At 53.5% G+C, this 24,501-nt stretch overlaps 2 protein-coding genes across 6 annotated transcripts in view; both read right to left on the bottom strand.

Moving 5' to 3' along the window:
• Window positions 1-994: 994 nt before the first annotated feature.
• On the bottom strand, window positions 995-2,905 carry INSL3 (insulin like 3). The gene is made up of 2 exons (XM_017646415.3): window positions 2,219-2,905; window positions 995-1,345 (listed from the first exon to the last, which is right to left on the bottom strand). Exons 1-2 carry the CDS (start codon window positions 2,418-2,420, stop codon window positions 1,140-1,142), a joined length of 408 nt encoding a protein of 135 aa, XP_017501904.1. The 5' UTR covers window positions 2,421-2,905; the 3' UTR covers window positions 995-1,139.
• A 994-nt stretch (window positions 2,906-3,899) lies between these two features.
• JAK3 (Janus kinase 3) overlaps window positions 3,900-24,501 on the bottom strand; it is a 29,628-nt gene continuing 9,026 nt past the window's right edge. Inside the window, exons 1-24 of one of the 5 annotated variants that reach the window (XR_012124428.1) lie at window positions 19,064-19,177; window positions 17,166-17,358; window positions 16,608-16,731; window positions 16,191-16,302; window positions 15,872-16,017; window positions 15,268-15,562; window positions 14,526-14,648; window positions 14,269-14,426; window positions 13,694-13,805; window positions 13,270-13,456; window positions 12,596-12,723; window positions 12,249-12,380; window positions 11,615-11,699; window positions 10,717-10,844; window positions 9,877-10,009; window positions 9,652-9,803; window positions 9,363-9,513; window positions 8,557-8,696; window positions 8,286-8,475; window positions 7,788-7,912; window positions 7,273-7,546; window positions 7,025-7,142; window positions 6,703-6,813; window positions 3,900-5,211 (exon numbers count right to left, since the gene is read on the bottom strand). Coding sequence is in view for 3 of the 5 variants with exons in the window: in XM_037005315.2 (XP_036861210.1) it covers window positions 5,104-5,211; window positions 6,703-6,813; window positions 7,025-7,142; window positions 7,374-7,546; window positions 7,788-7,912; window positions 8,286-8,475; window positions 8,557-8,696; window positions 9,363-9,513; window positions 9,652-9,803; window positions 9,877-10,009; window positions 10,717-10,844; window positions 11,615-11,699; window positions 12,249-12,380; window positions 12,596-12,723; window positions 13,270-13,456; window positions 13,694-13,805; window positions 14,269-14,426; window positions 14,526-14,648; window positions 15,268-15,562; window positions 15,872-16,017; window positions 16,191-16,302; window positions 16,608-16,731; window positions 17,166-17,358; window positions 19,064-19,129 (3,390 nt within the window). In the remaining 2 variants the exon portion in view is untranslated. The other 4 variants (XR_005057828.2, XM_037005316.2, XM_037005315.2 and 1 more) reach the window with 4 other exon arrangements.

The raw sequence follows: 24,501 nt of genomic DNA, 5'->3' as shown, positions 1-24,501 counted from the left end.
ATGGTCTTTGCAGACATAAAATCGGGATCAAAATGAGCTCATCTTGGTAGGCTCCAAATCCAATAAGTCTCTTCATGAGAGAGAAAAATGAGCACAGACACGGAAAACCAGGCGATGAGAAGGTGGTGGCAGAGCTCGCAGTGATCAGCTACAAGCCGAAGAATGCCAAGGATTGCCAGCAGCCATCAGAAGCCGAGAGAGAGGGATGGAACAGATGCTTCTTCGGAGCCTTTCAAAAAGAAACAGCCCTGCCACACCTTGACTTCTGACCCTGGCCTCTAGAACTGTGAGTGAACAAAGTTCTACTACTTTAATCCTCTCTGTTTGTAGTCATTTGTTATAGCAGACTTAGGAAATTCAAACACATGTGACTGGATCACATAGTCAAATGCTTGGTCATTTTGATGAGGGAGGTCATATCATACAATCCCCATCTCAAGATGAAAAATGGATGCAAGGGAGAAGAATGGTGAGGGCTGGCTCAGTAAATGTCCACTGGGACTCATTCAGACATTCATGTGTGTGTCACTGTTAAGTGGACATGAAGTGGCATTGAGGCATCCCATGGGTCTCAACAGATGCCTGGATCTAAGTCCAGCAACTGGCCATTCCCTCCCTGTCTGACCTTGGCAAAGTGACCATCTCCCTAGGCCTTTGTTTCCTTGCTTTGTATTGTAATGACTCTTGAATTGTCATCAAGTCCTGGAAGTGTTGGCAAGTTGCCTGGGGACAAGCCCATGTGAGGGCTGGCCCAAGCTTGTGCCTTGAGAAAATGCAAAAACTTGCTTTGGATTCTGCAGGAGTTTTATTTATTTACTATCAGGGAGACAACAAGAGGGGCGTCACAAATGTGGGGACGGTGGGACCTGGGGCTCCTGGAGGTGAGGACATTTGACCCTCAGTGTCTGGCACCTCCATAAAACCAAGGATCCTTCGAGCCAGAGCTGGGGACTGGTTTCTCCCCCAAGTTGCCCCACAGAAGACAGGTGGCCTGGAGAAGATGGTGAGAACCCCATCCCAGAAAGTAACCGACAATGTCCCCACAGATGTGGGGCTTTACAGTGCTGTGTGGCTTCGGCTGCTCACCAGACCAGACCTTTCTGGCCTCAGGCTCCCATGAAGCCATGCCCCAGGAGGGTTCAGTGGGGACAGAGCACCAGCAGGTCCTGCCGGGTGCACCCACTGAGGCAACAGTGGTGGGCAGGGGTGGTGACAGCAGCCCGCCGGTGGGGGCGATGGCCAGAGGCCTTGGGTAGGGGTTGTGGGGCAAGTACCAGCTCAGGATCCCCATCAGCTGCCAGCCTGTGAAGGAGATGTCGGTCTTCCAGCCACAGCAACAGCTCACCTGGGGACAGAGCAGAATCCCCCATGGACAGAAGCCCCCTGAGGACCCCGCACACACACTGTGTGCACACACAAGCTTGCTTCCTGCTGAGTGATGCCACCAAACACTCATCGTGCACACTAAGCGTGCACATTGTGATCATGCATGTTAAGGGTGCATTATGCTTATGAACTGCCTACTGTATCCCAAGAGCAGATTTAATTCCCCATCCAGATGTTTGCACTCTCTGCCCTCGCCACACTCAAGGCCCCAGCTGTGCCACACATCCCATGGATGAACAGAAGACAGCAGGGTTGACATGTGACACATACAAGGGCATGTCCGTGCAGGCAGTGGGCACCATGGACGTGCACACCCCTGGGTAAGCACACACAGGCACATAGTCCCCTCTACTCCCTCCATCTGTGCATGTGCACACCCATCTGCACCCATGTCACAGAGATGCACACATGCAGGACACGTGTGACACACGTGCATGCAAACCTGTTTCATATACTCTGTACTAGCGTCAGGAATAGGGTGAGGAGAGTGAACACTGGCTCTGGCACACAATTTAAGGGGCACCAGAAAAGTCAACAATCAAGAACAATCCTATTTTATTGCAACTTAGAAAAACTCAAAATCAACGCAAGAAATCATGAAGATCAAAACAGTGAAATTGCAAAGAAAGATAGGATCTGACCATGAACTTGCAAAATCTCCCTTGTCTTGCACTGCTACCTGCATGGCAGGGGACGCGACCTCCGCGGATTTGCATACACCAGCGCGGCTCGCAGGTGGTACCTGAGTGCAAAGCCGCTGGCCTGCCCCGGAAACCTGCCCAGCTGCGCCCGCGTGCACCTGCCCCGCCTGGAGACCCCAAAGACTACTCACGGTCGCCGCCAGCAGCCGGCCGGCCCTTCTGAGGGGACCAGCGCGGGCCTCCGCACACCCTCACTAGCGCGCGCACGAAGTGGTGGCCGCACAGCTTCTCCGGAGCTTCCGGGGCGGCCGCGGTGCCGATAACGGGGCGAATCGCGGGCGCCAGGGCCGGACCCAGCAGCACCAGTGCCCAGGTGAGAGGGCGGGGGTCCATGGCGGCGGAAGGCGCCTGGCCCCAGCGGAGACCCCCACTTATAGGTGTCCAACCCGCCCCAGCTGGGGACCTTGGAAGCGGGACAGAGCATTCCTCAGGGCGGCTCCAAGAGAAGGTCAAGGGCGGGGTCAGGGCAAGTGTAACGTAAGCCCTGACAGTTGGGTTTTCTCTTTTTTTGTCGTGCAAGGACTTGCCTTTAGCTTTGAAATGAGAGGCATGCGCTTCAAAGGCGGCAATCCGTACCCCAGGGTAGGGCTAAAGAGCTAGGCACACTCCGCTTCCTGAGGCTCCCTTGTTTTAGAGATCTTGGTCGATGTCCGTAACTGACCATTTGGCCATGGCTTTAAATTCCCACTCTTTGTGTTTTAAAGTCACCAAAAACGAGTGAGCCAGGGAAACCCCATGCCCCTACTCTGGACGCAGATAAAAGCAGGCCAGGTGGGTGGGGGTGCTCTCTACCCAGCAACTTTGCTGTGTGGCCCCAGCTGTTCCGTGTAAATTTCCAGGTCCTATAAGAAATAAACCTTAATTCTTCCAAAGTTTCCTGATGGCTGTTGAAGGGGATCTTGCAATGGCAATGAAAACCACAAAGACCAATCCAGCCACAACGCTGGAACCAGTACAAAACAATGGGGGGTCTCTTTCTCCTTGGGCCAGGGCTTGGATGTACCCCTCTAAGGGGTGCGCTGGCAGAGTGTTTTTTAAAATGATTTTAAAGAGTTGAAATCAGTAAACTGAGAACTAATAATTCCATGGATGGGGGTAATCCAGCCACCGGAGGCCAGGGACATTCAGAATCTTGTTGTCCCTCTTACTATACAAGGAGACCACCTCAGGGAGGGGACCTTACACCTGCCCAAGGGCACAGGAGGCTGGGCCCTGTGACTGGTGGTGGTGGCCAGCTCTGCGCCAGCCTCAGCATGGTCTCCTTGGGCTGCACAGGTGCTGGAGGGCCGAGAATAAAGGGGCAGATTTGTACCCAGGCAGGGGAGAGCGCAAGCTGAAACCCCCATCTCTCTTGAGCCCAGAGCAGGTCCCTCACCTTTTCACCAAAGCAGGTGGTTTTTCCTGGGTTAAGAGAGTAGTCACAGAGATCTTTGTCTCTCCCTGCCTCTCTCTCCATCTCTTTCTGTCACTCTCCATATCTTTCCAGCCATCCTGATTTGCACACAGGGGACTGGCTTGGCCCCTGCTGATGTTGGACCCCTCCCCAAAGCCTAGCCCTCCCAACCTGACCTTGCCCTTTGACCCCCTCAGAGCAGCCTGTTCCCTCCACCCAGCAAAAGTCTGTAATCAGCTCCCCAGGCTGGAGCCAAGGCCAGCAGCTGGGGCTAGGGGGAGGGCTTCTGTCCTCCAGGGCCCCTGCCAATGCCCCACCCTTCTGTCCCTCCTCCCTCCATTGTGGCCCCTAAGGGTCTCTATCCCCCAGTCCCACATAGCCCCCAAGAGTCCCCATTGCACAAGTCTAGCAACAAACCATCTTTTCCACTGAACTCATTTATTCATTCAATGAATAGTCCCAGAGTCCCCTCTGTGCCCACCCCAGCCCAGCCACCAAGGATCCTCCAGGTCAGAGGAGACAGAGCTGGACACAGACACCACCCCAGTCCTAGGGTCAGAGAGAAGTACAGTGAGTGATGGAAGCACACCAGGGAAGCCTGCAGGGAGATGATAGCTAGGGTTTTGAGAGATGAATGAGAGTTTTCCTGGGAGACAATAGTGACAGAAAAGACTTGCAGGCAGGTGAGTGGGAAGGGCTTAACCTGCATCAGACACCTTCTCACAAGCCTGTAGGAGTCGACTCTGCACAACTGAGGGCCCATCACTATTAATCTGCTCCTTGCATAGGAGATGGAACTGACACTCAGAGAGGGAAGCCGACTTGCCCACAGTCACACGGCACGTAAGTGGGAGAACATCTCTGGCGCTTAAGCTCTGGACTCTGAGCCTCGCTCTTGCCATATCTTTCCCTCTGCCAAAACTGCCTTTCCTTCCCTCAGCTGCTGAAAAGCTCCTGCGATGTTCCAGTGTCTGTAATTGCACGACCTCCCCTCAGGTCAGAAAGGTCCCCCATGTGCAGGGGGTGAAACTGAAGTCCTGGGACACTCAGGTAGTTAGGGAGACCTGAGACCCCCGCCTCTCCTGGTCCCTTGCTCATTCCCAAACAGCTGCACAGGCTTCCCCAAAAAGGGAATTTCCAACCGGGGCAGCTGCTCTAAGTCCTTGGCTTCCCCCAGCAAAAGAGGGATAAGGAATAGAAGCCCAAGATTATACATATATTTAAACCTACTTAGCATCCCCACTGGAGGTGAGACAGGAAACTCAGGACCACGCCCTAAGAGGATGGGCACGATGGGAGGGGCTGAAATCTGGTCCCTCAGTTCTGCGGGGCAGGGCTCAGTGGGCCTCACTGAAGTGTCAGTCTTGAATCTTTACGATTCCAACGGCCACCAAGCTGCTGCTGCTCCACAAGCCAGGGGTGCCTCCCAAAATGCAGTGCCATTTGCCCCATAGGGGTCTCTGTGAAGCAGGAGGCCCAGAGAGGTACAGTTCTCTGCCCAAGGTCACACAGCCAATTCATGCAGACCAGAACCCACAGGTCTGTGTGTAGGAGATATAAAAAGGACAGTAAGTTTTTCCTTCCAGACAAGAAGGGAAGGCATGATTCTTGAGCCTCCAGATGCTACCCCTGGCTTCCACTCCACAGTGCATCCAGCTGGGGTCCCAGGGTGCTAAATGGAGGCCGGTCTTGTGGGCTAGGGGCCCAGCACAGCTTCATGAGCTCATGAACCTGAGGGGATGGGAAGAGACATGTTGGCACATGTGAGCAGTAGGGTGGATATGACTCTTATTCACAGTTTTAAAGTATAAATTAGATTCCATGCCTCCCCTGCTCCAAAGCCTCCTATGGCTCCCTATTGCTCTTAGAGCAAAATCCCGTCCCCTGCACTGCCTCCCTCCCTCCATCACCTCCTCTCTAGTTCCCTGCAGCCACATCCATCCCGTCTCATTATTTAAAGGCACCAAGCTCATTCCCATCTCAGGGCCTTTGCACCTGCCCTCCGCTGAGCATGCCCTCTCTCAGCATGCCCCATGGATGGGCTCCTCCTTCTCACTCAGTCATTACCCCCTCTAAGAAGCCCTCCCTGACCACTCCCATCATTTCCCTCTGTACATCTCTTTCCAGACACTGATCACCACCAAAATGTTCTAGTTAGTTTCTGCTGGTTACCTGGAGGACAAAATAGTATCTATTGTCTTCTGCTGGGTCCCCAGCAAAGAGCCTGGCATACAGTTGGCTCTCAATAAACATTTGCAGTCACTTTTTACAACAGCCAAGGTATGGAAGCAACCTAAGTGTCCATCAGTAGATGAATGGATAAAGAAGAGGTGGTACATATACACAATGGAATATTATTCAGCCATAAGAAGAAAACAAATCCTACCATTTGCAACAACATGGATGGAGCTGGAGGATATTATGCTCAGTGAAATAAGCAAGGCAGGGAAAGACAAGAACCAAATGATTTCCCTCATTTGTGGAGGATAACAAGGAAGCAAAACTGAAAGAACAAAATGGCAGCTGACTCACAGCCTCCAAGAAGGAACTAGTGGTTCCCGAAGGGTAGGGGTGTGGGAGGGCAGGTGAGGAGGGAGGGAGATGGTGACTGAGGGATATTATGTTTAGTACACATGGTGTGGGGGGTCACGGGGAGAACAGTGTCGCACAGAGAAGGCACATAGTGGATCTGTGGCAACTTGCTGCACTGATGGACAGTGACTGCATCGGGGTATGGGTGGGGACTTGATAATATGGGTAAATGTAGTAATCACATTGTTTTTTCATGTGAAACCTTCATAAGAGCATGTATCAATCATACCTTAATAAAAAAAAAAACATCTGCGGCCTGAGTGGATTAATTTGTGAATGATCGACCACATGTCACACACTTCCAGAGAAGTTGTTATGATAAATGCAAAGCGTTGCCACCATTTCTTGGGAACCGACTGCGTGCTGGGCTCTGAGCTGAACACGGCCACTGTTAACTCGTCTAATCCCCTTCCCTATTCTGTAAGGCGCTGTTATTCCTATTTTGCAGATAAACTGGAGGCTCTGAATGTTTGTGACTTGCCAGCGAGAGCAGCAAAGGGGAGGCCAGGATCCCCTTTAACCTCGTGCCCCTGCCCCGTGCAGTGGAGACCCAGAGGGGCCAGCTGGCTGGCCCCAGACCCCAGGCCTATTTGCAGAGTGGGCAACTGAGGCAGGCCCTCCAGCGCTCACCTCAGCAGGGCAGGCAGGAGGCGCCGGCAGTCTCAAGCCCTCAGCCAGCAGCTCCAGGAGGCGGCAGAGAGCAGGGACGTCTCGGTCACAGCCCATCATGCGCAGGAACTCCTGGGGACACGGGGAGCGCCAGTGGTGGGGGAGGGGCCCCTGTGTTGGAGCGGGGAGGGGGCTGCCTGCGGGGATGGTCCGCCAGAGTGAAGAGAGGTCCTCCCACTGTGATAAGGTGACGCTGAACAAACGCGGGACGCAGGCACAAGCAGCGGGATTGGCCAAGAAGGGGTTGGGAGAAGGGTGCTGGGGATCCGGGGCGCCGACTCACGGCGGAGGGGCTGCAGCTCTTGTCGCCGTAAGTGAAGAGCTCGTACAGGACGACCCCGAAGCTCCAGACATCCGACTGGCGCGAGAAAATATTGTCCGAGAGGGACTCCGGGGCGTACCTGGGGGGTGCGGACAGGGCCGTCTTGAGGTGCGAGGTGGGGCACAGGACGGAACGGGGGCAGCCCTGGGCGAAGGACGGCGGAAGGTGGGGGCTGGGGGGTCATTCCCGTCTCCGGGGGCTCAGTTTACCTGATTGTGGGGTGAGGGATTCTACAACCCTGCGGGGGGCCGGGGCTGTGGGGGAGGGGGCGAGGCCTGTGCGGAGGGCCCGAGCAGGGTGGGCTCCCCACCAGAAGATGGGGCTCTGGCCCGGCTCTCGAACCACATAGTAGTCTTTGTCCAGCGGCAGCAGCTTGGCGAGGCCGAAGTCGGCGATTTTGACGTGCGTCTCACTCTCCACCAGGAGGTTACGCGCTGCCAGGTCGCGGTGCACGCAGCGACGGGAGCCCAGGTACTCCATGCCCTGCGGGCGGATGGATATGGGGCGGGACCCTAGGATGGGCCCGCAGGGGCAACCAGCCTAACCTAAAATCCAACCCCTAAGCCCAGCCCAGACCCTAAGCCTAACCCTACCCGTCACCCCACCTGGACTCAACCCCCGGCCCCCAACCTGACCTGGCCCCCAAACTTCAACCAGCGCCTACACGCAGACCCCGCCCGGGCAGGGCCGGCTCAGTCCCCGCAGGTGCCCAGGGCGCCCGCACCTTGCAGATCTGGGAGGCGTAGAGAAGCAGGCGGCCGGCGTTCAGGCGCGCGCGGTGCCGCTGCAGGAAGTCTCGCAAACAGCCGCAGGGCAGGTACTCCATGACCAGCCGCAAGCTCTGGCGGCCTAGGGCAGGCGGGGAAGGCGGGAAGGGGTCATCGACGGGCCCATTTTGTCTACTCCCCTTTCCCATTCCTCCTTCCCGTTCAGAGTGCGATCTTGGGTCCCTCCCGGCCTCAGCATTACTCTCTATAAAATGGGAACTGCAACTATGACGCTTGTCGCTACTCTCTTGAGTACTTCCTGCAATACACATTGATGCATTTAAACCTCATAAACACCCATTTTTCAGGTGGCTCTTGACGCTCAGAGAGGTTAAATCGCCTCCTCAAGGTTGCCCAGCTGCTAAAGTTTAGAGCTGGAATTCGAACCTGTGACCAGTCTGATTCTGGGTAAGCGATGGCGTCGCTGGTGCCCTGCTGGTGTTCCCAGACCTCACCTGGGCCGTAGCTGACTCCGCGGTACTTGACAATGAAGTCACTGTGGAGAGCCTTGAGGATGTGGATCTCGCGCTGGAAATCCCTCTGCTGGTCTGGCCCACTGTGCTGCAGCTGCTTCACGGCCACCAGGGCGCCTGTGTTGTCGCCCAGTGGGTCATAGCGGCACAGTTCCACGCTACCAAAGTTGCCCTGGGGGGAGAGTGAGGCTGTTGTTCACATGCATAAGGGCAACCCCACCCACCAAGGCCCATCCAGGCCCACCCACCTCACCTTGCCCAGCTGTGAGATGTACTTGAGGTGTCTCTCCTCAAAGATGGTAGGGTCCTGGCAGGCATAGAGCTGGGCACCATTCCACAGCCCATCACGGGGCGCCAGGGCACCAGGTGTGGGGTCAGAGAGGAGCTCATAATCTGGGGGCACAGGCAATGAGTGACCAGCACTCTGGGCCCTGGGCCCCCACTCCTAAGCTGATTTGCTATTTGACCTCAATCTGCATGCCTACCCTCTCTGTGCACTCTGGCAGGGCCACTACAAGCCAAAGGGTACTTTGTGGGGGCTGAAAAAAGGTGCCCCCTGAGCAAAGGCAGTCCCCTTATGCAGTGCACACCCTGTGCAACTGTACATGGCTAAGGAGACAGAAAGGTATTATTTTCCAGATTCTACTGCTGTGAGGTGTGGTCACATGACTGAGCTCAGGCTGATGGGGGAGATCTGCTGGGTGCTCCTTTAGATCTGGCCTGTGGAAACCTAGTGTGGGACCCTCCACGCTCTCTCTCATCTGCAGAGGATCCAGCAGGGGATTGAGGCCATCGGATGAGTGGAGCCACAAAGGGAGAGGTGTCTCTTGACCAGGACACTTACATCAAATGAGAATTAACCACCCATCATGTTCATCCATGAGCTGAGGGGCATGTTTGTTATAGCAGCTGTTGAGGCGCTTGCTGACTGCTACAGTCACCAACCGCTCTAACTTGATTAGGTGCACTAGGTGGGCTCTGCATACAAACCTTGCTTTTCTCTCCCTGGGCCCAATAAGACATGCTGGCCCCGCCCACCCTGCCTGGCCCAGTGGGCACCTGATGTGATAAGGCTGTTCAGGTCCCGGATGACCGCGCGGAAGGAGGGCCTCTGGCCTGGCTCGTAAGCCATGCATTGTTCGATGAGCAGGGCCAGCTCCACCCACTTGGGGGCAGGCAGCTGTTGACGTTCCTCGTAAAACTGGAGCTTCTGAGGATGGGAGGAGGGGCTGGTCACCCCCAGTTCACCCTTAGAAGGTTCCCCAGAGCAACCATCCTCCCCAAGCAGTACTTTTAGTCCACCTTTCTGTCAAATGGGGTCTCTAGAGGCCAATGCCAGTGCTCTGACCTTAGCGGGGTCCAGGGTGCTGATGGGCATCGTGACACCGCTGAACACCTCCCAGACGGTGGCACCAAAGCCCCACTTGTCAGCTTCCAAGCCAAGTGTCCGGGCCTCATGAAGACACTCGGGGGCCACCCAAGGGATCCTGTCAGTGAGCACTGGAGGTGGGGATGGGGTCAGGGATCCACTTCCTTGCCCCTCTAGAACCCTCCCTCCTGTCTCGGTACTTACTTTCCAGGCTTAGCACAGTGGGGCTGACCCCAGGGTCACTAAGTTTGATGAAAGGTGGGTTCCCATCAGCCCCCTCCCGAGCCAGGAGCACCTTCCGGGCTGATACATTGCCATGGGGGAGACCTTTGTCTTCCTAAATGAAGCAGGCATAGGGAAATGCCAGGGAGGGTTTGATGAATAATTCTTCTGACTGGTGAACTCCTACATGTACTTCAAAGTCCACCTGGTACTGCTCAGACCATATTCCAGCCTCTTCCCCAGACTACTGGCAGCCTGTCTTACCTCCTCTAATCCATCCCTGATGCTGACCTGTGTTCCTCCCCTTCTCAAACACTGCTCCCCATCCCATGATTCCTCATTGCCTTCAGGTTAAAGTCAAAGATCTTATCTGGGCCTTCAAAGCCCTTTGAGATCCAGCTGGTGTTCACTCTTCCCAGGAGCTTCTCTCATCCAGGCCCCACCACAGCCTTCTACCAACTGAATTGCCTGATGCCTCCTGGGACATGCAACACGCCTAAGCCACAGGACTTTATCCAGGCTGGTCCGTCAGCCTGACATTCCATCCTTCCTTTCTCCTCTTGATGAACTCCTATTCAACCTTCAATGTTCCCTCTTCTGGGAAGCTTTCCTACCCTGCCCCGCCTCACTGCTCACTACTTGCCCCAAGATCCACAGATGACCCTTCTGCTCTTACATCTCTGAGCCTATCTATACCTACACTTTTCCCTCAGTCTAAAATGCCACCCCCTTGCACCCTTGCCAAATTCCTATCCACACTATAGAGCCCACTCTTAGTTCCCCCTCTGTGAATGCATGTGCAGCAGGCAGAGGGGCACTCACCAAATAGTTGAGGGCATAGGCCAGCTGTTTGATCACCTGCAGCTTCCAGGTGGCTGATACCAGGTGGCCACACTTGCGCAGATATGTGTCTAGCGCTCCCAGACACACAAATTCCTGCACCATGATGCCTGGTGGCAGCAGGGAAGGGTAGGGTTGGGAAGCAGGACTGTACCTGTATTCAACAGCCTCTACCCCACCCCACCCTCAGGGGACCCTCCCAGGAACTCTCAGCTCTGACTGTTCCCTCCATCCTACTCACCTCTTCTCTCCACTACCCATCTCAGAACCGTTTGCCTGAAATGCCTGGAAGGTGCTGAGCTTTCTCTGTATCTCACTTCCAGCCCTTTGCATGTTCTGCCTAAAATACCCCTCTGCCTTATCTTCCCTACTTCCTTTTCATCCTTGCCCTCCCGGCTGAGAACTCCTCCTTGCCCACCCAGAATCATGGCCTGACCTCCAAGCTGGGTTAGTGGACTCTGACCTGTGCTATCCCCATCACACATGATCATTTATCACCCTGCCCAGCCTATCTATGTTCTATGCTAGGCCCCCAGCTCCTGGCACATACTGGTCTCCTGATAAATAGCTGCTGAACCAGACTGATGGAACCATGGCCTGGAAAGGTAACGTGGCCCTTGCAAAGCTGCAGAGGTGGTACACAGCTAAGTGAGATCAGAACCCAGATCTGTTTGATCTGAAATAGTTCTGGGGAGCTGAGTATTGCTGGAAGCCTGGAGCTGCTGCCCAAGGACTGACAACTGAGGGACATGGGTACAGGGTGATGGATGCTAGTGGACACAGGACCCCAGCCAGGGCAGGCTCTGCATGTGCACTGCTAATGCTGCTGTAGACAGGCTCAAGGTGGCAGGACAGAGGCTGGGCCAGGGGTGTCTCTCACTGTCTCCAGCCATGCACACGCCGTGGAGCAGCACAAGATGTTGGTATGACACTTGGCTCATCAAGCTTGCTGCTTCCAGGAATGACTGGGGAGGGGAGAAGGGAGATAAGATGCAGGGGTTCCCCCACTCCAGGGTTCAGTCAAAGGACCCCAAACTTGTTTCTCACAAGCCTGCCTCCTTTGGCCCTGGAATCTGCCATTAATGCACACAGCACTCTTTATCATGACAATCGGGTGTGGGCTGGAAGTCCTCACTGTAGTCTACCTTGAGTCTCTCATGCAGAAGTGGGAGATTTAGATTTGAAAAGGGCTCAAGCCTTCCTCTGTGTGGCCCAGGCCCTGCTGATGCCTCCATCCACACTGTTCCCCTCTTCCCCTTTGCTTGCTCCTCTCCAGCCACTGTCTTCCTCACTGTTCCTTAAACATGCCAGGCTCAGCCCTGCCTCAGGACCTAGGCACTGACTGTTCTTTCTGTCTGATGTACTTTTTCTGTTTGCATCTAAATTCTCCAACCCTTCCATATTCCATGATTTGGAGATGCTGTGGTTACATTTCTGCTGCTTTAACATTCTTCTGAATCTATGACCTTCTCTCCAGCCAGCCTTGACCCAGGCCTGGTCCCTACTCTGCTCACCTCCATGCAGTTTTTATGCTTGGCATCCATCACTTTGAGCAGCACCTCTGTCTCCCAGGCTTCTCCATCCACGGCCTCATGGCGACAGCCCCGGTAAATCTTGGTGAAGGATCCATGTCCCAGGTTCTCATACTGAAGGGTGAGGGGCAACAGTAAGTGGGCTCTCATGGGATCCTGGCCCCCATCTCTGGCCTGAGCAAGGTACAGGCACTGGCCCCATTTTACATATAGTGAGACAGAGGCACAGAGAGGCTATGTCACATTCCTAAGGCCACACAGCAAAGGTGGATGTAGATCCGATCTCCACATCCCAATGAGTCATCCCCCCATCTCCTGGGACCCCTTACCCACTCCAGGCTGTCGGTGGGGATCTTGTGAAATGTCATCTGACTCAGCTGGCATTGGGATTGGGGCTGAACAGGGGATGATGTGGGCAAGCTGCAACCCCTCCGGACCACAATCAGGTTGGACTTTTCTACAGGGAAGAGGTGGAGGGAGAAAACCTGAGGTCAGAGGTAAAAGGTCCTTAATGGTTTGCTCATTCCCTTAGTGTGGGTGTACCCCAGAAGAGGATTCCAGGGCACCTAGTTTATTCAAAAGGAGACTCCAGGAAGCCCCGTTTTGGGGTGGGGGAGTGAGACAGGAAGGGAAGGAACCTGCAGAGGGTGCCAATGAATAGGCAACACTGTGGGCAACCTGGTCTCAGTCCTATTAATGACTCTGGGAGACTCTGAAGAACTCACACTTCAGAGCCATCCTAGCTGAGGCGTTTGTTTTGAGTTGACCCAGAGGGAGAGGCAAGAGATAGAGATTAAGTGGTAGTGACATTGTACAGATCTAGACGTGCCTGGATCTAGCTGTACCTGAAAGTGGCCCTATCCCATGAGCCAAAACATCACCTTTTCTTCTCTAAACCCCCCTGACCTGCAATCTCTGCCACTTGCCATACAAGAGCTGTGACAGACACAGGAGGGTGGGGCCCCAGAGCAGTCACTCAGCTCAGGGAAGAGGGCAGGCTCACCTTTGGGTCTGGGAGTGCAGCAGAAGGTGAGGTTCAGTGCAACCCCATCCACATGCAGCCCACCATCCCAGCAGGCTGTCAGGAGCTCTCGAAGACTGCTGTGGGGACGGCCAAGGCCAGCCAGGGAGAAGGTTCCTGAGGGGTCGCGCTGGATGAGGCAGCCCTTGTAATCAGGGCCTAGAGGGGTCTGCAAGGAGTGGTCCTTGAGTGGGAGTAGTCAGCACCCTCCTGCTTACTCCTTCCTCGAGCATTATAGCCTCACTCCAATCTCCAAGCCTTTGCATACACTGTTCCTACCACTGGGGATGCCTTTCCCTCCCGTTCCTCAGGAAGCAAATGCCAACTCATTTTCCAGGGCTCAGCTCAAATGTCACCTCCTCCAAGCAGCCCTGCCTGCCCTCCTGGTTCCCAGTGGTGGACCAACCTGGACACAGACAGTGAGCAGGAAACTGTCAAAATCCTGGGGGCTACGGCGGAGAACATAGGAGCCGGGAAGTGAGCCCCCAGTCTTGAGCTTGTTGATGGCAAAATCCAGGCTGTGGTGAAGTGTAAAGAAACCGAGTGTCAAAGACAAAGACAGAGAGATGGAAGCAGAGAAACCAAGCTAGACCTGGATTATAATTTTGGTCTCTGTAAACCTTGGGACCAGGTAGCATTGTCTTGCTCCTTCCCTTCAATAAATTAAACCCAAAGTACGGGTTTGTTTGGGGGTTTTTTTGGTTTAAAGAAGAGGCTGCAAGTGAAGCCAGGCACCACTCCATCCCCAGGAAGTGACCCTGGGGTCCCCGAGGACTCAGAGAGGGAAGCCAGGGAAGCCGCTGCCGTAGGCAGCAGACAGATGGCCCCAGCCTCATTTAGTGGCCACCATGCACCATGGGCTGTTTCTGCCCAGGGTTCCTGGGAGGCCAGGACTCTGAGATTCCCAGAAGGGGAGAGACTGGAGTTGGGACCCTGGTGGGTCTGGCCGCAGAGGGAGGGCATGGGGGGGCGGGCCCTTACGTGATGGGGCCGTGGCACTGTTCCACCACCTCCTCCAGCAGCCGTGGTGGGGCGACCTCCTTGCAGAAGTAGTGCCGGGAGTCGGTGGTCAGTCGGAAGTAGCCGTCCACGAGCGCCACGAAAGACAAGGCCGCGGGCAGCCCCGGGAACTCGGCCTCCTGTGAAGATCCGCGTTAGCGCGTTCTGCGGCCCCAGGGCGACGGTCCCGCGTCCCCGCCCCCGGGGTCAGACAGGGAGGCAGGGTGTCCAGCATCCACCAGAATCTGGTTGTCTGTCCTGGTGATGGTGACTAGTCGGTGCTCCCCGGCAGGGCCAGCGCGCAGGGCCTGCTTGATGCTGATATCCACGATTTCTGGAAAGTCGCAGAAGGGTTGAAGGACCTGGGAAGTGGGAGTCGGGGGGAGGAGGGTTAAGGCCCTCTGACAGTCCCCAATCCTTCGTGGTAGCCGGGAGCCCACCGACACCCTCCCACGGGCCCCGACCCCAGCCCCGCCCAGCCCAGCGCTTTCCCACGCCGCCCCCGCCAAGCCCCACCTCTTCCATCAATCCCCGCTCTGTCCGCACGCCCTGCCCATTCCCAAACACGTCGCACTCCACCCTTGCCAAACCTTACCTTGTTCTCTAGGCTGTTCCTTCCTTGAGCATCACTTCACCGCCCTGCCTCTTTCGTTGCAGTCGAAGTTCTGCCCCCTTAGTCCCGCCTCGACCTTGTTAGCTCTGCCCCTGCCCGTCCATCCGTCCTCTATACGCCCCGCCCACTTCCTTCCCGCCCCCTCGTTCATCCCCACCTGTCATTCAGCCGGCCCCTCCCCTCCCCCACGGCCCACCCAGCTGTTGGTCCCGCCCCATTGGCCCCGTCCTACCAGCCACGCCCACTTTCATTTCCAGCCCCCTCTCAGCCGGCCCCACGCTGATCCCTCCCTTGGCCTCACCCCTCAGTCACGCCTATTCTCCTGCCCCCGCCGTTAAGGCCCCACCCTGCCCAGCAGCACCCCGCACCTCCTGTCCTCCTGGACTCCAAGCCACGCCGCTGCCACCATCCACGCGGAGCAGCCCGGGTGCACCCTGACCTCCACCAGCCCCGGGGAGGCCCACGACGAAGGTCTCGGCGGCCCTGGCCGGTTCCAGCCTCTCCAGGTCCATGATGTACTTGGCCATGAGCGAGTGCCTGTCAGCCTGGCAGGCGGCCACGCGGCGCAGGGCCCGGCCCACGGTCCTCCGGATACGCTTCCGCGTCACGAAACTCAGGCCCTGGATCAGGTCTCGAAGGCCGGGGGGCAAGCAGACCTTGTAGCTGCGAGTGGGGCGAGCAGGTCCTCAGTGTGGGGAGGATCCCCGCAGGGGCGGATGGGGACATACACAAACGCTGGCTTTAGTTGAGGGTCTGGAGTGTGGCCTCGGTGCATGCGGTGGGGCAACACACACAGGAGACACTATCAGGGACATACATGGTGGGAGGGCTTCAGTGTGGGGAGGGCCATTGGTGCCTACAGGACAGACAGGGACACACACAGGCCTTTCAGCTGCAGGAGGCGGGACACTGGTGGAGCCTGTTTGCTCACTCTCAGGTAGAGGCTGGAAACCACAGCCTGGAAGCCCTCACCTGACGGTCTTCAGCAGCTTCTCGGGCCGCTGGGGCTGCTCACGGGCCATCCGGGCCAAGTCCAGCACGGCCAGGCTGAGACATTCACCCTGCTCCTTGAGGCCGAGGCCCACGGGGAAGCGGCCGCTCACCAGGTCGTTGCGGTGCTGGGGGCCGGTCACAGCCCAACCGTGAGCCCTGATGTTGCCCTGCAGACCCCCTCTGGGCTGACCCCCAACCCTGCGCTGCCACAGGGAGGGTTGGGCAAGGCCACCCAACCATGAGCCCTGATGTGGCCCTGAAGACCCTGGCCCTGGGATGACCCTCTCACAGACATTACCTGGGCAAAGAGGTGCTCCAGGACTGGCAAGTCAAGGATGGCACTGGCCAAGTCCTTTCGTAGTCCAAAGCGGTGGCACTTCTCTAGCCCAAACCAGTTGGGGAAGCAAAAGCTGTGGAGGGGACAGGGAGAACCCCGCAACAGAGGTTTGGGGGTGGGGGTGGAAGACTGTGCCAAGACCTCACAGAACCCAGGTTATATCATTAACTTGCTGTGTCACCTTGAGCAAGTGACACACCCTCTCTGGCCTCAGTTTCCTCATCTGTGAAGTGAGCAACGATCACACCCTCCCTAGGGAGATCGTAAGATTTTCGGATCATTGTTGTTTTAAACTCCCATTTCCTAAGCCCTCAGCATAAGGTATCCCCTCCTGGTATCATGTAACCCACACATGTAGGGGTTGAGGGGAATTCCTACCGAAGCCTGTAGACAAGAACCTGGGTACCCATGTCCTCCACGGAGAAGATGTGGCTTGGGGGGAACCAGCAGGACAGGTCCTCCGTGGCCAGAGCAAAGAGGGAGTGGTACACGGGCAGGATGCCTGAGGGGACACACCCATCAGCTCCTCCCCTGGTGTCCCCATCTGTCTCCTGCAGGGATGCCATGGTTACCCCCATGCACCCCCACTGGGCTATTTCTCACCTTTGGCTCTGACACTGTGTCCCACCCCTGCTCATACACACTTAGGGGCTCCCCACTGCCCTTAGGAGAGAGACCATGCACTAAACCTGCTGCTCAGGGCTCCCTGCCCCTTTCCCAGAACACCTCCTTCCAGTGTACATTTTATCTCAAGGGATGACCAGCTGTTTCCCCTCATGTGCCTCTAAGTCTTTGCACATGCCATTCTTTGTGCACCTTCCCACTTACCAAACTCCTACTCATCCCTCAAGGCCCCAGCTCTGATGCAGACTCCACCTGGCAGCTATTCCACTACCTACCACTCCCTCAGATCCAGTCTTCTAGGAAACCACTCACCACTGGCCTTAGCAGCCCAGACACACAGCTCTTCAGCCGAGTGGTCCCCAAAAGAGAAGGATAGGCGCTGTGGGGGTCCAGGGCCCCGAGGGGGCAGCAGCACATGGAGGGCACCAGCCTCTGAAGATGAGAGGCTACAGGAGCGCTGAGAGATCAGGGGTGTCTCCTCACTTGGAGGTGCCATGGGAGTAGCCTGTCAGAACAGAAAGAGAGGGAGCCCTTAGTTCAGGCCAAAGAGGACAAGACTACAAAGCTTTTGGGGGTTGAGGGTGCAGGGATGCTGCTGGGTGAGAAAGGGATAGAAACAGTGAAAGAGGGAGGAGAGACACACAGAAAAAGTGAAAGAGACAGAGGGGCATGAATGTGCAAGGTGGGTGAGGAGACATAAACCCCCAGATGAGGGCTCTGTTGGGGGCTGGAAGATATTCTTGCACTTTAATTTGTGGGCATGTACACTCTTATTAGTGCCCAGAGCAGACATTTCCAGTCAATCTGCAGCCTCCACACATACCCTACTTCCAGCGCCTGCTCCAGGCAGGCGTGAGCAATCAATTACAGCCGTACAGATTTGCCAACCAGGAAGCAGATGGGTATTGGCTTGTGCATATAGAGGGTTAAGGGGAACCAGTGGCTGTCAATTCCTGTGGGTCTGGGGGTCTCAAGTACTGTTGTTGCTGGGGCTGGAAGCCTTTGTACCTAGTGTGATGCATACCTTGGGGACGGATCCAGACTGATGACTCAGTTCAGAGGTACTTGTGTGTCTGCCTCCCTCCCATCCCACCACCATCTCTGTCCCCTTCATCACACCCTTTATTTAGGCCTGCCCAGCAAGAAGGCCTTTCCTGGGATAGGCCCAGGAGGTACCACCCCCTTGTTCCCAGGTGTTTGACACTTGCCTACCTCCAGCTTTCTCACTGGTGGGGGACCCCAGAGCTCAGGAGCTCTGGCTGGGCAGAGAGGGATGGAGCTTTGAATCCAGTGAAGATAAGGGGAAGAAGGAGGGTTATCCACTTAAACTGGCCCAAATGAAGAAGATACAGAGAATGTTGGGTAAAAAAACTATGTTCCAAAGTAATAATGGGGCTGGGGGCAGCACTGATGAGGGTTTAACACACCCAGAATATAAGCCTGGGGCAGGGTAAGTGAAGACCCAGCTCTGGGTTCCAATCCCAGCCCCACCATATCCTGGCAGGTTCCCGCTGCTGGGACTCAACTTTCTCAGCTGCAAAATGGGTGGACTCCTTGCTGTGGGTGAGGTGGTTTGCACAGCCTAGCCCAAGGTGGCCACACATCTAATCCACACCGATTGGCAGGATCCTTGGAGACTTGCCCAGTGAGCACTTGACCAATGCCAACTAAACCAGACTGGAAGGGTGCTTGGAATGGTGCTTTGGCGGTTACCTTCTGGGAGGGAGGGCATAGTGGGAACATGAGAATTGGCATATTCTCAGCCCCAGGACCCTTGGGGCCCCTGTCACTCCTCACAGGGGTGACCACTGTCCTGTTTCTAACAATCAACCTCATCTCATCTGACTTTGTCTTTTACATAAATGGAATCACACAGTGCATCTTTCATTTAAATTAAAGAAACAGGATTTTTTAAATACAGAAAAGTGAAAAAAGAAAAAGTTAGAGGTGGTATTCAGGGCCCAGGAAAATGCCCCTGTCTTAACACCAAAAATCCCACATCCGGAGACAGTTTGGCTATTCGCTGGCCTGGCGCCTGGGAGGGAGGAGGCTGGGAACCTCTAGGGGCCGAGAGCTCCGGGCAGGGCACATGCGCAATGAGTCGCTCCGGTGCCCAGAGCTGGGAATTTGAAGCCTCATTTTAGGCAGGACAGAGACCTGGAGAGGAGGGTGCTCTGCCGGAGGCCACACAGCCCACCTTCCCAGCTCACCTCTGTCTGGCAGCTTTCCTCAGAGGCCTTGAAGGCAAGCTTGCCTTTGTCTACATCCACCCCCATCCACAGGGTCCAGGCACACAGCCCCAACCACCAACTAAGCCAGGTGGCCCCGCCAGCTCTTACCTGGAGGGTGGGGGACCCTGGGCCAACGACGGGTAGGCAGAAAACAGGCGTCAGCAGGAGGAAAGTCCCACTTGGCTCCTTCCTGTGTGGGCCCCTCGGCTTCCTGAGCTGCAGTCATTTACCGAAAATCATGGCCATGTGGGGACAGGGGCGGGGAGGTAAGAGCGCCTGGCGGGAGGGGCACAAAGTTCCGGAAGCCTCTGCAGCAGTGGGCCCTGTTCAGGCAGAAGTGTTGCAGACCCCAGACCTAAGGAAAGGGTGACAGCACACAGAGGGGCTGCGTCACCGAGGGCCTCAGCAGGCTCCAGAGTCACTCTCACTGCGGTCCTGGCAACTCCATGGCTCCTTGGGCCTCAGTTTACCCATCTGTGGCATGTATGGGTTGCACACCCAGTGGAACTAATTTTGCACCCAGGGAAAAGAATCTGGTGGACCTGCCCAGGAAGGAGGCTGGGAAGTTGCCCCACTCAAAGGTCAAGTTCCTGGGAGTAGTTCTCCCATGAGGCCCTAAGAGGAATAATAGCCCCCTTCTGTGCATCATGCCCTGTGCCTAGCCCTAAAAATGAAACAAACCAGCCCAACCCTACCTGCCTGAGGGTTCACCGTACCCTCTGGTCTGGCGGGGAGGCAATGAATCTTTACAGATAGCAAAGAAAACCAGGGTGCCAGGACTGGCATAGGTCAGGGCTCAGAGGGGCCTCTACACAGAGGCTCCAGTTAATTGAGCTGAGATCTGAAGCAGAACAGGAGACAGTGCTCCTGGTGGAGAGCACAGCAAGAGAAAAGATCCTGAGGTGAGAATAAGCTGAGCAGTTGGAGGAGCAGAGAGGAGGCTAATGTGGCAGGAAGAGGTAAGAAGAGAGAGGATGCAGGACAGTCAGCAGGAGCGCAGTCTGACTGATCAGTGTTTAATGCCCCCGAGGCTGTCATGAGTGGAGGAGGCGGGACACCAGGAGAGTGTCCTTAGTAGGATACAAATCCCAGACAGCAAAGCTTTGTGGATAGATTTTAGAAGACTCTCATCTCTAATCCCATCACCAGTCCTGGCACAAAAATGGCTTTGATTCAGTCACCCACACTTATTGGGCACCTCCTATGTGCATGTCAGTGGGGACACAGCAGGGGACAGGATGGACCCAGTCTTTGCCTGGTGGAGCTGACAAACTATAATCGAATTATTACCAGTTGTTTCAGTGGCTCTCAGGGCAAGGCTTCTAGAAGATGCTGGGAGGGCTTCCTGGAGTGACTTTGATACAAAATCCAAAGACAAGCGGTATTAACCAGAGTGATCTGGAGGTGAGGGGTGTTCTGGCAGGCGGAGCAGCCCAGGCAAAGGCTGGGAGGTTAGCCATGGTCACAGTGCTCCTGAGAAGGGCAGGATGGCAGGGACACAGTGTGCCAAGACCTGGTTGGAGGCATCACCAGGGTCTTACGGGTGGAGGGAAGAGGATGGGTTGTGTGCTCAGCACAGTGGAAGCTGCAGCAGGCTTGTGGCAGGAAGTGCTGCTGGAGGCTTAGCCATGGTATTTTTCTTTCGTTTTCGGGGTGACTCTAGCAGAGAGAAATGCAAACATGTACTCCCATTCTGGCTCTTAGACAGACGGTCTTGCCCTCCAGGAAAGACAATGAGTTTCTAGGCTTCTGGCAATACCAGTGTAAATGTCAATGTGGTATTTTGAAAATGAACAGGAAGGGAAACAGGGTCAGGACAAAGGTGGCACCCTCAGCCAGAGAGTGGCACATGAAGACTTCATGGGGAGCTTCTAGGGAGGCAGAGAGCAGAACTTGCCTAAGAACAAATTGGAAACTCCAGTGACGCAAACATCACGAATTTTCTGCTGGCAAAAAGCCCATAAATACAGTCGAAAAATTAAGCAATGAAACCAGAAATAATGAACATATCATGAATAAAATGTCTTCATTGCAGAAGCAACTCCTAGAAAACAATAAGAAAGTTCTAATAACTGAACAGGAGGTGAGCCAGGAATCACAGAAAATGAACTGCAAATGACTCTTAAACCCCAAGAACATGCTCAGTCTCACTTATAAGAAGAAGAATGCAAATTCATCAAAGTATGGTAAAACCTGATGATAATTTCAATGCATACAGGAAAGATTTGACAAAAGTCAATACCTATTCATCGTAAAAACTCTTATCAAGCTGGGTGCAAATGGTGACTTCCTCAAACTGATACGGAGCGTCTACAGAAAACCTACAGATAATAAAATACTCAATGTGAAAGACTGAATTATTCCTCCCGAGAATGGAAACAAGCAAGGATGTCCATTCTCATCACTTCTAGTCAACAGTGTTCTGGAGGTCATATAGCATTGCAATAAAGCAGAAAAATGAACAAAACCATAAAGATTAGAAGGAGGAAGTAAACTGTCCCAATCTGCAGATGATGTGATTGTTTATATAGAAAATCCAAGGGAACCTAAAAGAACTAATAAATGAATTTAACAAGTTCACACATTAAAAATTTAATACATAAAATTCAGTTGAATTCTTACACACTAACAACTGGAAATGAATTTTTTAAAAATCTCATCAATCTGCGGAAGGAAATAGACACTCAGGTCATGGACATGCCGAGTGCCCCTAACAATAGGAACCCCAGGAAGACAACACCAAGACATATAATAATGAAAATGGCAAAAATTAAGGACAAAGAGTATTGAAAGCAGCCAGAGAGAGAAAAAACATCACTTTTAAAGGAAACCCCATTAGGCTATCAGCAGACTTTCAGCAGAAACTTTATAGGCCAGAAGGGAGTAACATGAAATATTTAATGTATTGGAAGGGAAGAACCTCCAGCCAAGAATCCTCTACCCAGTAAGATTATCCTTTAACTTTGAAGGAGGACTTAAAACAATTTCTAGATAACTAAGGTTCAAAGAATTAATAACAACTAAACCAGCATGACAGGATATGTTAAAGGGACTGCTGTAGATGGAAATGACCCTAAGGCTAAATAGTTTTCATCAGTGAAAATAAACCCACACTAAAGGTAGTAGACCAACTAATTACCAAGCAAGTACGAAATTAAAAAAAAAAAAAAAAAGAAGAAGCAAAATCAACTATACATAAAATAAGTCAAGAGATACACAAAAGGTGCAGATTGTGACATCTAATATGAAAATGAGGAGGGGGAAGAGGAAAAAAAGTACCTTTAGATTGTGTTTGAAATAGAGCAATCAGCAACTAAATATAGAGTGTTCTACAAAAGTAACTTTGAAATGGATAAAAGACCTGAATGTAAGAGTAAGTAGGGGGGGAGGAAATCCTGGGGCAAAATACCTCTAAAACTGGTATCAGTCAAAGGGAGAAATAAAGTTTAAAATCCTTTTATTGCTCACAAACTGCAGTCCTGGGCCATCTCATCTCTCTTTCCTGCTCCAGCAGAAGCAAAACTGGCCTTCCCCTTCACCTCTTGGGTACAGATAACCACAGGGGGGTTGCTGAATAAACTGTGGCCATTCTCAGCAAGGAATATTACACAGCTGTGCAAAAGAATAATATACCAGTTATAATTTAGACTTTTGAGATACTTTGTGAAGCAAAAAGCAAGGTGCAGCAGATTGGATTAAAGATGGCAAAATAGGAAGTCAAGGCCGAAACCTCCTCCAAAAAACACATAAAAGAAGAAAATATAGCAAATAAAACTAAACCTGAAAATGACCTGAAGACTGCAGAACAGACCACCTGCACCAGAGGAAGAAGAGAAGACAACACAGCAAAGGGTAAAGTGGCAGAGCCATGACTGAGTGGGACCCAAGCCCTCCCCCCACCAGTAATGTCTCCTCCAACAGGCAGGAGAAAGAGGAATGGACAGGGAAGAGACTAGGATCCCAGGAGCACTGCACACCTGGCACTGGACATCTGCCCTGGGATCACAGGCCCACATTACACTGGGTTCTGGTGAGTAGAGGGCCTGGACACCAGGGGCAGGTGGAACACTCTGGGAGGCTGAGACTCCAGCCAGTGTGCAGGGCAGGCACGCTCCGCCATTCCTGAGACCCAGAGCACAGGTGGCAATTTGAAAGACTTGTCAGCAGTGGGAGGGGTACCAGAGGTGTGAGGGTTGGATGGAACTCTCTACTCAGGAGAAAGGGCAGGTGGATGATACCTCCCCAGCCCTTCTTTGGCCCAACAGATCGGGAACTCTCAGAAGCCCCAGACCATCCATCCCCCTTGCTGGCAACACAACCCTAAGTTCCCTTCCTGCACACACTGCTGGGAGCCAACCCACTTGGACCAGTGGCAGTGTCAGACTTTGCTGCCTGGCAGGCAGAGAGACACTCTCCCAGCTTCCTTGGCTCTATTTCAGCCCAACGGGGAGGTGCCTTGGGAGCCAGGCCCTGAGAGCTCCTTCCTCCCTGCAGGTGTCCAAGCCCAGTGCTGTGTGTCTGGCTGGGAAAGTAAACAGGCACTCAGGTCATGGAAGCACAGAGATCCTCTAACAAAAGGAACCCCAGGAAGACAATGCCAAGACATATGATAATTAAAATGGCAAAGATCAAGGATAAGGAGAGAGTGTTGAAAGCAGCCAGAGAGAGAAAAAATATTACTTGTAGAGGAAATCCCAACAGGCTATCAGCAGACTTCTCAACAGAAAACTCTACAGGCCAAAAAGGAATGGCAGGATATATTTACTGTACTGAAACAGAAGGACCGCCAACCAAGAACCCTCTACTTGGCACAGCAAGATTATCATTTAAATTTCAAGCACGTATTAAACAATCCCAGATAAACAAAAGTTGAAGGAATTCACCACCACTAAACCAGCCCTACAGGATATGTTAAAGTGACAGCTCTAGATGGAAATGACCATAAGACTAAACAGCTTTCATCAGTGAAAATAAACCCATAGTAAAGGTTGTAAACCAACTAAGTACCAAGCAAGTATGAAATTAAAATAAAACAAAAGAAGCAAAATCAACTATATACAAAATCAGACAAGGGAAACACAAAAAGTGCAGATTATGACATCTAATACAAAAATGTGGAGGAGGAAGAAGGAAAAAAGTACCTTAGATTGTGTGTGAAGTAGAGCGATCAGCAACTTAATATAGAGGGTTATATAGTAAGGACGGGATCCTCGAACCTTTGGAACCACAAAACTAAAGCCTACTATAAATACACATACACACCACACAAATTAATTTTAAAAAAGAGAAATCCAATTACAGCACTAAAGAAAACCATCAATAACAAAAGAGAATAAGAGAGGAAAAAAGGGACAGAGGGGAGCTATAAAAAAACAGCCAGAAGACAATTAATAAAATGGCAATAAGTACATATCTAT

The sequence above is a fragment of the Manis javanica genome, chromosome 13, assembly GCF_040802235.1.
Source record: "Manis javanica isolate MJ-LG chromosome 13, MJ_LKY, whole genome shotgun sequence".
Classification (NCBI taxonomy): Eukaryota; Metazoa; Chordata; class Mammalia; order Pholidota; family Manidae; genus Manis; species Manis javanica.
This window is presented reverse-complemented; position numbering and strand designations above follow the sequence as displayed.